Below are 12,353 nucleotides of genomic sequence, written 5' to 3'. Positions count from 1 at the left end.
TGCGCCTGGTTTGGCGTCAACCGCTGGGTGTCTATTTCTTCAGTTAACAACATGGCAAGTCTCGATTTCTTCAGAAGATGCAGTCTTGTTCCTGATAAAGAGGGGGATGTGTAAGTCCTAAGTAATTGGCATGATTCTGCCGGTCAGGGTCAGAATATTTTGGGCTACACAGCCTACACTAATACCGAATGACCGAAATACTAACCATCACACACACGATATGGACCTACTCATTGCAGCAATTTAATTCTGGGAGCATAACAAAGCTGACAGGCTTCAGATATACCCAGCTGCAGGCTAGGCCCCACGGAATATTCCTTGTGCCTTAGCAATTTCACCCTCCTTGGCGGCTGACTCTGAAATGTTTTCAAGTCAATTAACCTGATAATTAAGAACATGTAGCTATCTTGCAGAGTTGCACTTCGCTAGGGCCTACTTACCTCGCATGAATGATCGCGGATCACGGCCACCCGCAGCCGCAGTCGCAGCTCTGAAACCCCGCGGCATCAAGTCTTTTCTGAACCGGACTTGTTGCAGATGCAGGTTTATATCGTTGCACATCATGGCTAGCACTCCTTCCTCGCATGATGCCAGTCAGGTCCGGTATACTGCGGAAACTCATATTTCATCATCAGGCTAAGTTCCAAACTTAGGGCTGGTGAATGTACAGTTCTTCGTCTGCTCAATTGAAAAGCAAAGCCAACAAAACTCCGCGTCTGCATGCAACGAAAGAAAGAAACCCACAGCCAATCTTTGCATCGCTGAAATCTAATTAAGCAGCTCTGTTTTTGCGATCGAGCAACAACGCTCGGGGAAATTTGAAGAAACCAGCCCCCAAATCCGTTTTTGGTTTTTTACACACTGACACGGTAACAAGAAGAAACACACCAGCATGAATGAGCAGCAGAGAAGCACACCGGCAATGAAGGGTGGGAGCCACATCTCCCCCTCAATTTTCATTAGCTGTACTACCACATGTTCTTTCCCCCGACAGCGAGCAGTACTCCACCTTCATAACAAACTACTCCCTCGGTTCCTAAATATAAGTCTTTTTAGACATTTCAAATGGACTACAATATACGGATGTATGTATGCATATTTTAGAATGTAGATTCACCCATTTTGCTTCGTATGTAGTCACTTGTTGGAATCTTTAAAAAGACCTATATTTGAGAACGGAGGGAGTAGAAGGAAAGGTGCGCCATTATAACTCCGACACATAAATGAAGGATGATGATGGCAATGATAATATACTATATAGAATGTCTAATAACATGTGGTGACCCACCACAAATCATCTTCTCCTTGCCTTTTTATGACTTCAATCAAAAGAGAAATTTCGCGAGCAGGTTCGACCACTGCGTGACGTAGTCCTGATGGCGAAATTGGATTGGAATTGGATGATTCTGCTCTGCGCCCATTCCATACACCACTACCACCATGAATGGTTGTCTTCCCTCCAGAGAGATGGTGCTACCAAGTAGTCGGGGACACAAGATCGTAATGGTCAAGAAGCAGGTCATCATCTTGAGCTGCTACTCCCTCCGTTCGGAATTACTTGTCTTGGAAATGGATGTATCTAGAACTAAATAATCTAGAACTATTTAGTTCTAGATACATCCATTTCCAAGACAAGTAATTCCGAACGGAGGGAGTAGATGGATGGCGCCAAGTGCAGTAACTAAATGGTGCTCATCTCCTCTGCTCTCCTATCTGGTGATGATGACATTCTGGGGAACTTCACTGCCTTACTTTGGCGATGATCGACACCGTGTGCTCCAGTGAGCAGCCGCATGGGATACAACTGAAGGCCAGGACTTGAAGCAAGCAAGCGAGGCAGGTACGTACCCTCCGCTCCATGTTACATCTGCCAGGCAAATCAGCAGCAAAGGAGTGGACAGACGCAACTAGTCTAGTTCAGAAAACTACATCACTCACAGATCACACCAGTAACTAGGCGAATTCAGATAACTTTAACACTGAATTGAAGCATGCGAACAAGGAGTCAGTAAAAGGTAATTCAAGCAGCTACAGCTGCAGTCTTCAGAGTTGTTGGATGCACGGTCAAGGGTGGTGGTATGTCACGATAAACGCTGGGTGTCAATTTTTTCAGTTATAACAACATAACAAGTGTCAACTTCTTCACAAGATGATGCAGCCTGGTTCTTCTCCTGACAAGGAGATGTGTAAGTAATTGGCCTTGTTTGCGTGTGTTTTTTCCTTGTGCGGGGCATGTGTCACATTCAGATGTGGTGTTTGAATGCAAAGAAAGAAAGAAACAAAGTGCTCTCAACAGCTATAAATTTCCTGCATCTCATAAAAGATGATATGGTTACAAATTTGCCAAAGAAAGAAAGAAAGAAAGAAAGACCTGCAGCAACAATCAACAGAGGCAGCGACAGACAAGCTTCCAGCGGATACTTACTACTCCGAATAAGCAAGCAAGCATCCATCGGGTTTGTAGTATGCTTGAGAGGCAGGGGAGATGAGCAGAGCATCATTTCATTTGCCAAATAGCTGCAGATATACAACTAGCTGCAGACTAGGCACTCAGATCGAGGGTGGCGGTGTGTCGTCACTCAGACCGAGGCAGTAAGTTGCCGTCTGACGGTCGACAATGTGCCTGGTTTGGCGCCAACCGCTGGGTGTCAATTTCTTCAGTTATCAACATGACAAGCGTCGATTTCTTCAGAAGATGCTGCAGTCTCGTATGTGTAAGTAATTGCCATGGTTCTGCCGGTCAGTCTCGTATGCTGGGTGTCAATTTCTTGAGTTATCAACATGACAAGTGTCGATTTCTTCAGAAGATGGAGTCTCGTTCCTGACAAAGAGGGGGATGTGTAAGTAATTGCCATGGTTCTGCCGGTCAGGGTCATAATATTTTGTGCTACACAGCCTACACTAATACCGAATGATATGGACCCACTCATTGCAGCAATTTAATTCGAAGCGGCATAACAAGGCTGATAGGCTTCAGATATACCCAGCTGCAGGCTATGCTTCTTCTAACCTGGGCAGTGTTTCTGCTGCTTCTTCGTTAGCATGGCTCCAGATATTCTGCGGACCGGTTGCAAGTCAATTCATCACCCTCCTTGCCTCCTTGGCAGCCGACTGAAATGTTTTCAAGTCAATTAACCTGATAATTAAGAACATGTAGCTATCTTGCAGAGTTACAGTTCACTGGGGCCTATTTACCTCGCATGAATGAACCTCTGCAGTGTTTTAAGCACACCCTACTGGAGTCATCGAGCAGGTGTATAGCAGTCCTTCTCCAGTGAGTCGTCACACCTGCGAAATTCGACCAATCATTCAGTTAATTGGGGATAATTATATCCCTCTTCTGGTATTCAGAGCAGACATGAATAATCCCTTGTTACCTTTGCAGTGCAAGTTTTCGATAATAAGCTGCATCTTCCGGTATTTGGGGCTTAAGGAAATAATAATAACAAGCCATTCACTTCTGGCTTGTTTGTCTGCACAGAGGAGTCACTTGTTAGTTAGTACAGGAAGCATCATCCCTCCATCTCCATGCCACTAAAATGAAGCAGATCTAAATATTAAACCTGACCTTGATACTTTTCTTGCACAATGCTGCAGCCGCAATTGGGGGATGCTATTGGGCGACCAGAATGCGCTTAGACGGATTTGGTTGGTACACTGCGTCCGAGGAAGAGTAGAATTAGGGGCAAGGTATCAAGGATGTCACAACGAACAGTTGAAAGTAGCTAAAACTGCATCCAACGAACAGCACCATTCGCGTGTGGCTATTGCAGTGGAACAAGACTGCCTCAGTCAACCGCACCTTTCCCCCAACTCAATCTGTTGCTTCCGAGGAGTTTCATCTACAAAACGGAGCAAACATCATAACTGAGATTACCTAACCAACAGTACATGCATGTCTGACGGAAATAGGTAAAAATATACCAGGGCAAGGTACTTACAGTCCCATCACTAGATAGGCAGGTTTCGCATGTAAATAGATTGGGGCACCAAGTAAATTCCCAGCATTAATCGACATCCTGATTCACTGCTAATAAAGGTAATTTACATATTAATGTTATACCGAGATGGAACAAACTAGTGTTATTTATAAATAGGCTGCAATTATGCACCTTAGTGCCATAATCTTCATGTGTTTTGGACAAAATGTAAACACAAGTAGCTTGAAAGACCACCAAACAAACATAAGAACACCTGAACAACAAGCCAACAGAAATTAGAAATGCAAGAACACCTGGTACTGACAACAACATAGCAGTATATGAAAAGAAAAAATCACCTTAATATCAGTATACTACCACGTCTTGATGAATAACAATAACCCAAATTTAAATGCAAAATATGAAGAAGCCTATAAGATCAGACAAACACCTGCACAGATAACAAAAAAAAATGGTGCTGACAGGTTTTGTTGGAAGAAAAGAAGAGAGACTTGCAGAAGGCATTGGCTGATAATGATGTCGATTTTATCGATTTGTGGAAAGAAAAGGGGAGTTGAGAAACAAATCTTAAATAGTTTCACTACCTTTGAGAAGAAGAAAATGGAAATCTGATATGGCAGGAGTAAGAGTGGACTTTTTTTTTTGCGGTGAGTATAAGTTGAAGTGTATATAACTGATATTGGTGTAGACACTCCTAATGAAGGTTCCTGCAGCTAATTTGCATGTAATGGCTCTGCCTGAAATTAGAACCAAGAGGGAGCCCAGTTATAGTTCAGTTCAGGAATATTTTATTTTCTGCTTCTCCTCTCACATCTACTTTGCTTCCAACTAAATTATCTATTCTATCTAATTTATGGTTGCTAGACATATCAACTTCTCTTAATTCATACACTTCTCCACCAAAAATCCCCAAATATTGCTGTCATTAGTGTGTGGTGGAAGATCAAGGCCAATCAGCAAATGTTGTGTCTTATCAGATATATAGTATAGCAGGAGTAAAGTTCCAGTTTAGATGTACATACCAGATTTAAGTACAGGAAGGAAGACCACAGCCACAAGGCCCTTGTGTCATGCATGTGTTTGAATGGGAAGGGAAGAGCTCTACAAGGGAACTGCAAGGCATTGTCCTGCACATTGGATGGGAACAAACGCAGTGTTATTAACAAGGATTGCAGGAAAAGGGCAAAGTGGAAAAATACACAAGAAAGTATGTTTGTGTTACCTTGGATCACCATATTTTGATTTCTGGGATGGTTCCCTCTAGTACATCGTTGGGCAATGACGAGATGGCTGGACAGAACTTGACTGATAATATCTTGAGGCTGGTCCTTGAAGTTGGAGGGAGTTGTTGAAGGTCCTTGAAACCCCAAAACTCTAGTACCTGGAGGGAGGAGAGGAGTTGAAGGGCATCCTCTTGCTCCTTGCTGAACCGCTCCATCCCTTCACACCAATGCCCCCAAAGTGACAGCTTGGTGAGGGAGGAAGAGAGGAATCTGCAGACGGGTGCAGCAAGAAGTCCTGCTATGTCATCTGTCCCGAGCTCACGCAGTGTGGATGAAACAAGCTGTGCCTGCTGCTCTTCACCTCCTTCAACGTTCTCCAAAGCCCGTCTGGGATTGGGATCCCAATCAACAAACAAACCAGGGCTGCCTAAGACTCTTAATTCCTTGAGATGGCCCCCGGTGGTAAGGAGAGACCTCAAGCCCTGACATTTCAGATCCTCTCCACAACCATTCAATTCTAATTTGGTGAGAGAGGAGAGATTTGAGAGGGGATCCAGTGTCCCCATGCCTTCCACACCCACAAGCTTCAGGTACAGCAGGGAGGAAGGGAAAAGGTGACAGGGAAAGGAGAAGGTGGATAGAAACTTTGGGGAGCACTGTATTGTTAATCTCTGGAGGGATCGCAAGGCTTGGAGCCCTCCTCCACCAAGGACCAGCTCTTTGCAGTTAATGAACTCCAATTCCTGTAGTGAGTCACATAGATGATCAGGGAAGAGCAGCACTCCATCATCCTCTTCCTCTGCTGCTGCTGTTATTTCACCTCCCCCCATCTCTATGCTTCTTGTGTTGTTTGTTGAGCATCCACCCCCACTACCAGCTTTTTTATGTTTTTACACATCCATATTTCCAATTTGGAGAGCTTTGGGAGGTGGGGGAGGAGCTCTGTCAATTCCTTCCCACTATTACCATCTAATCCAAAGATCCAGATATACTCAACAGGGAGCTGCCATTCCACATCACCCTGACCTCCTAGTGGTCCAACCAGAGAATCTGAATCTTCTACAAACAATGTCTTCAGCGAGGTTAGCATCAGAAGGTGCTTCAACTGGAGAGGTGGGCACCTCTCGAGTCTCAGCTTCTCCAGACTTGTTTCTTTATCAAAAACCAGCACTTGGTCTAAGCTAAGCAGATCACTCTCTCCGGTAATTTTCAATTCTGCTCCACCGGATGATTCTGAGTATGCAAACTCCTTTAGCATCTTTACACACTTCATCATGACAGAACGCGGACTTCCGATCCATGAGATGGGAATCACTGGCAAGAATTCGGGACAGTCACGTACCTCAAGCTCTTGTAGCTTGGGGAACCAATCTGGGGAAACAACATGGGTTGAAAAAGGCAACCCCGACAGTTTTGGGCAGTCCCTAATAACCAGAACGTGCAAAAGAGGGAACATATGAGCATCTGGGTAAACCCATTTTTCAAAACTTCCTAGGCCAATGAGTTCAAGCTTTATTAGCATGCAAAGGCTTTTCTCTATGATAAACTCCTTCGGTCTGGCAATATGCTTCAATTTTAGTTCACAAAGATCCCATGCCTTCCCTAAAGAAGGGAAAACTTCCCAAGAAACACCATCAAGATAAAGAGATCCTAGAGCTTCAACAGCAAACTCATCACCCAGCCATGTTGGACAAGAAGGGCCTCCGTGCCCTCTAATGTGCAGCACCTGAAGATCTCCATGTGGTTGAAGGCTCTCAAGAACCACTTCCTCCACACCAGGCTCAACACTAGACCGCTCACAATCCCAGTCCAATGTTAACCTCCTCAAGTATTTTTTCTCCATCAGTTTTGCTTGACCTGCTTCTTCTACAGTATCTATCTTCTCAAGGTTGTAGATGCCAAGCTCCCTTAGCTTGGTCAAGTGCTCTAGTTGCTTCGGTTCAAACCCTTCACCTTTTTTATTGACTTGAAATACCTTCAACTCTTCCAAGAGTTTAAGTTTTCCCACATTATAAATATCAGAATGAAGCTGATCATCACTTGGGACATAAAAATGGCACAATTTGGCAAGGTTGCCCATGTCTTTGGGCAAATCACGACTGCCATGCCAGAACTCAAGATCTAGGATCCTTAAATGGTAAAATTTTGAGATGCTAAGTGGTAATTGCATCTGTGTCTTACATGTCCCTAGACTTAAGTGTCGTAGGTGGACAAGCCTTGAAAAGTTATGTAACATGTACTCCATAGGACAAAGCATGATGGGCAAATGGATAACACGAAGAGCATTCACTTCCCCAAAAAAATCACCAAATATCTTGACAAAACCTTCATCCATATTTCCAAATAACATCAATGTTTGCAAATGTTCAACCTTAAATCTTGTCTTCAGTTCTTCCAATTCGTTCTTTAATATTTCAGCAGCTAAGTCATCTATGCTTATAGACAAGTGACGGATGGTTGGCTGAATCTCTACTGATCCAACACTAGGGAGGTGTAAACTAAGACAATCATGAGATGCAACCTTCAATGCCAAATCATGCAGTAGGTCATGCATAACATAACGCAGACCAAAATTAGTTTCCTCTTCTCTGAAAAATCCATGGATGACTAACTCCTTTAAATTTCTCAAACCTATGTCTTCAAGTGTTTGATTTTGACCAGTAGGTATCAGAATATCTAGTCCGATCCACAAGCTGATGAGCTCACGACTTCTGAAACAGTAATCTTCAGGAAATAATGCAGAATAGGAAAAACACCGTTGAAGATGGAAAGGGAGAAAGTCGTAGCTAAGCTCCAAGGCAGGCATAATTCCATTGTCAGCGGTCTGCTTCGTCCATTCTTTACTTTTTAGGACCCTTCTCCAATGAGGCAAACTAAGGTCTTTACCCAGTAATCTACCAACGGTCTTTGCTGCAAGAGGGGAGCACTTAAGTTTCTCCATTATCTCATCTCCAGTGTCAATCAAATGAAGTTTATCACTTGGATATTGCTCAGCATCAAAGACATATACAAGGAATAACTTCCTAAACTCTTCAGGTTCCAAACCGTTCAATTGTATTGAATGGCCAGCTGCTCTACACGTTTTTGCTATTTCTTGAAAACGAGTTGTGACTAGAACCATGGAACCTTGTTCTTGTGACTTGCCGAGTATCAACAATAGTTTTTTCCAGTCATCCACATCAGTTAACTGCCATATATCATCCAATACAAGTAAGAACCTTTTGCATTTTAATCTATGTTCAATCAGCTCTTGTGTAGTACTACACTCTTTTTCACCTTCAACTTCAGGGGAATATCTTTTAATCTGTTGTAGCACCTTGTCCAGGTTGAAACTGAATGACACACATATCCAAATCCTGACTGGAAAATGATTCTGCACATGTTGGTTGTTATATATGTGTTGTATCAGAGTTGTCTTCCCCATTCCCCCTGGACCAACAACTGGAAGCACGGTTAGACCCTTGTCACAGTATTGACCCTTGGTGATATCATGTATGATGCTATTCATGACACCGTCCCTCCCGTACAGTTTTGGCTCTGCACTCTGAGGTGTGGTGGGGGAACGATGCTGGGCAGTGTCTGTGGTAGTTCTAGGGCCACAATGTGTCAGAATCTTGTTAACATCCTCACTCCTAAGCTTTAGTTGCTCTATAGCATTCTTCATCCTTTGAGAGAAAACAACCCTGTTAAATTCAGGCATTGGTGTTTCTTGCACATTGCCATGATCTTCATCACCAGGAACATGTGGATGCGAGGAAGATGAGCCAGGGAAGAGTTTACCGAGTTTGCACATGCATCCGCTGACCTCCTGACCAGGCTGATTGGCGTTTGGCACCGAGGAGGAATCACCGGGTGATCTCTGCCTACCACACTTCCAGGCGCAACAGCTGACATGTTGTCTTGCATCTTCCTGCCGGGGATGGCCAGCGTTGGCACCGAAGCAGCACGCGGTCAAAGATGCCAGCTGTTTGCCAATAGTTTTGGCGGTGTGGCGAGCATTGAGGGCGAGGTCGCAGACGCAACCCTCATCGTGCTGGTCAGCAGCCTCGTACGTGCCGTGGAGCTCGTCGTGGATGCGGAAGTAGTCCAGCTCGTCGAGCAAGTCCTCGGCATTGTGCGCCGAGTCCTGCAGCTTGTGCAGCAGCTCCACCGTAGCTGGCCCGACGAGCTCCCTGGTGGCAGCTCGTTCGAGCATGGCCTTGACGAACAGCAGTTCCTTGCTGAGCTCCTGGATGTTGGGACCAAAGTTGGTGGTGGCAGCCCAAGCCTCCAGCACGCCATCCGCGACGGGGCCTAGCGCCTTGCCCACCACCCATTGCGCCGCACCGAGGGCGGCCTCGGCCATCCCCTGGACGGACGCCTGCATCAAGAGAGAATTTTCAGTCACAAGGGAAATGTACTAGTAGATGCGAAGCACATACAGATACAGTAATAAAAATGCTTAATAAATAAAGAAAGAAAAATCTTGTGTATTTCAGCGAGGCCAACCAAAGTTATCAAGGCCCTAATTGTGATTGATCCTTCCTTCCTAGCGTAGCGTATTCAAATCTCACGAATCCTCCGACAGTCGGCCCTAACTAACAATGGGAGAGGACCTGACCTGCTGCTGCGCGGATGCGACTGGTTCGGTTCAGATCCGGCAGCCGCCGTGGGCGTGGTGAGACGGCGAGCTGCGTCGCCGGCCGGGGAGACGGCAAGGCGGAGGTGAAGGGCAGCAGCAGGGGTTGGCCGGGGAGTGGAGAAGACAGCCAGCCAGCCAGCTTGAGATTGAGAGTGAGTGAGCAAAGGATCTGGATCGGACGCACACTCTTGTTCTCTGTCTGTCTGTTGATTAGAGAGATTTTCCTCGACTTCACCTACCGCCAAAGTCTCAAGGAGTAATTACTACTCTCTCCGTTCAGAATTACTTGTCATAAAAATGGATGTATCTACAACTAAAATACATCTAGATACATTCATTTCTTGAAAGAGTAATTCCGAACGGAAGAAGTATTTGCATTCACCCACTCACTTAAGTCTACAAAGACTAATAAGGCATCTCCAACGGGACCCATAAATTTCTTCACCCATTCATCCACGGACACGGATGCGGGAGGCCACCATCCAACATTGCACGTATACATTTTAACTACATCCGAACTAACTAGATGAAATTTATGAAAACACGACACTCAGAAGTCAGAAAATTTGAAACGAGTCACCAGCTTGTATGATTGGATGTTGGATGGAGCGTGCTACCGTCCGTTTGCTCAACGAGAAACACGCGAGATTCGGAGATTGTGGGTGGAGCCCAAGTGAGTCACGGGAAGGTACCTTGAAGCATCACCATGCTTTTATTTGGGCTAGTGCGCATCATGCATTATTTGATTTGAGCTAGCTACTGCCATGGTCCTACAGCAACGTGTTACGCGCAGCCTTTTGTCAAAATAGACACCGTATGTAACCCTGTCCTCTAAAGGTTCATCCTAGTTTTTTTTTTCTTCTTAAGTCCAATGGCCACATACATCGTCATGATTATTAAGCTGCAACATTAAATGCACCGCCAATGAAATGACCAACATGTAGAGCAAAAAAAGAAGCAAAACTTACGATCTTTATGGTTGACGAGTCCAATGACCACATTGTCTCTACTCGTGTAACCGCACTGCAAAACTTATGACGGAGTTGGAGATGGTGTACCACCGATGGCCTAGCGACTTCACATTTATGATCACGCATTAGTGCTAGTAGTCGTAGGGTGTGAAATGCTTTTACTCATGAAATGAAGCATGCATGTTTTGCCAAAACGCCGAGCCCATTGCCTCATGCCTACAAAGTCCGTAGATATGACCTTCCAAGCATCGCACAACAACTCATCCTCTACCAAGCACGATGACGGAAGGAAGGTAAAGCACGATGACGGGGTAAAGCACAATGCCCTTAGGAAGCTAATTCAAAAATCTATATGTTTGGCTTAGATTCTGATTTTGTGATGCCTAGAATCCAGAATCGGTAGCTGTAGCTTAAACAAAGGCCACCTAACCCAATATACGATAGCTATTTTGGACGCCATGTGTGACCCCCTCACGACCCTCTCTCGCGCCGCCACCCGCGAGGCGGTCGGGGAGGGCTTCCCGATCTACGCCGTCAGCCTCCCTCCTCCCCCTCCTCATTGGTCGCTACCAGAGAGCACGGCCAGGCAAAGCCCGTCCGGCGGCGGCGGCGGGGCTAGGTCTTCCCTTTGCGGAACAGGGTGGAATGGGCCGCACTCGTTGGGTCAGGGCGCCGCGGCGCTGTGGCGCGCCGGAGCAGCTGCTGCACGGGGAGGGGGGGGGGCATTGCGCGTGTGAAGGGCTGCGTGGTGGGAGGCGCGTGCCTCAAGGCGGCGGCTGGATCTGGCCGACAGGTGGTGCAGGCAGGAGGTTACTGCTCCCCTTCCGATGGTAGTGGTTGAGGTCGGTGGTGGAGTTCTGCCTCGTTCGCGTGTTTCACATGGCGCAGTGGCGGATGGTAGATCGGATCTCGGGCGGCAGGTGACGGTGGCGGTCATGCTGCAGCTGCTAAACCTCAGGTTCAGCTTTGGATCGCGGTGGTGGTGGTCATCTCCTCCGCTGGAGGTGGTCGTCGTGAGGCTGGTGGTCGGACCTCGAGATTCGTCATCTAGTCCCGGCAGCGAGTCAGGGAGACATAGTTGCCGGTGGAAACCCAGCCGACGGTGGGCAATGGCGGCATTCCATGTCATTGCCTTGATGAAGGCATCGTCGTGTAACTACTATCGACCCACCGGTGCTGCTCTGGGGGAAACCCTAGGATCTGGGCTTCCAGATCAGATATGGCGACACCGCGTCATCGTTTCTCTCTTGGGAGCATGGTTTGTGGAGCAACGATGGATGACAGAGGCAGGGGGGTGGAGCCGGTTCATCTTGCACGGAGCTTTGGTGGAGATGTCAAGTCATGCCTGGCCGACAGGTGCTATGCTATGTCATGCTTGTTTGGCAAGTGCTACGAACGACAGATCTTCTAGGGACTTCAAGCTGTGTCGGCTGGTGGTACTTGGCGGCATGGTGCTGCGGTGTACTGGCCGCGACATGCTCAACAATTTGCGCGCAGGTAGGTGGTGTCGTTGGGCGCCGTGGTAGCGTCGATGGAGGGCCAGACTGACAAGGATGACGTGGATCTCTTTCTTGAAGATTCGTGAGCGGTTCGATGA

At 46.5% G+C, this 12,353-nt stretch overlaps 1 protein-coding gene across 1 annotated transcript; it reads right to left on the bottom strand.

Moving 5' to 3' along the window:
• Positions 1–2,208: 2,208 nt before the first annotated feature.
• Positions 2,209–9,994, bottom strand: LOC125528102 (putative disease resistance protein RF9). The gene is made up of 13 exons (XM_087542640.1): positions 9,765–9,994; positions 6,131–9,524; positions 5,164–6,041; positions 4,964–5,068; positions 4,280–4,371; positions 4,113–4,194; positions 3,942–4,027; positions 3,752–3,842; positions 3,569–3,657; positions 3,378–3,473; positions 3,196–3,288; positions 3,011–3,111; positions 2,209–2,821 (listed from the first exon to the last, which is right to left on the bottom strand). Exons 2-3 carry the CDS (start codon positions 9,507–9,509, stop codon positions 5,170–5,172), a joined length of 4,251 nt encoding a protein of 1,416 aa, XP_087398766.1. The 5' UTR covers positions 9,510–9,524; positions 9,765–9,994; the 3' UTR covers positions 2,209–2,821; positions 3,011–3,111; positions 3,196–3,288; positions 3,378–3,473; positions 3,569–3,657; positions 3,752–3,842; positions 3,942–4,027; positions 4,113–4,194; positions 4,280–4,371; positions 4,964–5,068; positions 5,164–5,169.
• Positions 9,995–12,353: the final 2,359 nt, after the last annotated feature.

This window comes from Triticum urartu, chromosome 2A, assembly GCF_056163025.1.
Source record: "Triticum urartu cultivar PI428250 chromosome 2A, HENAU_Tu73, whole genome shotgun sequence".
Classification (NCBI taxonomy): Eukaryota; Viridiplantae; Streptophyta; class Magnoliopsida; order Poales; family Poaceae; genus Triticum; species Triticum urartu.
The sequence above is the reverse complement of the archived record's forward strand: the minus strand, read 5'-3'. Positions and strand labels throughout refer to the sequence as shown.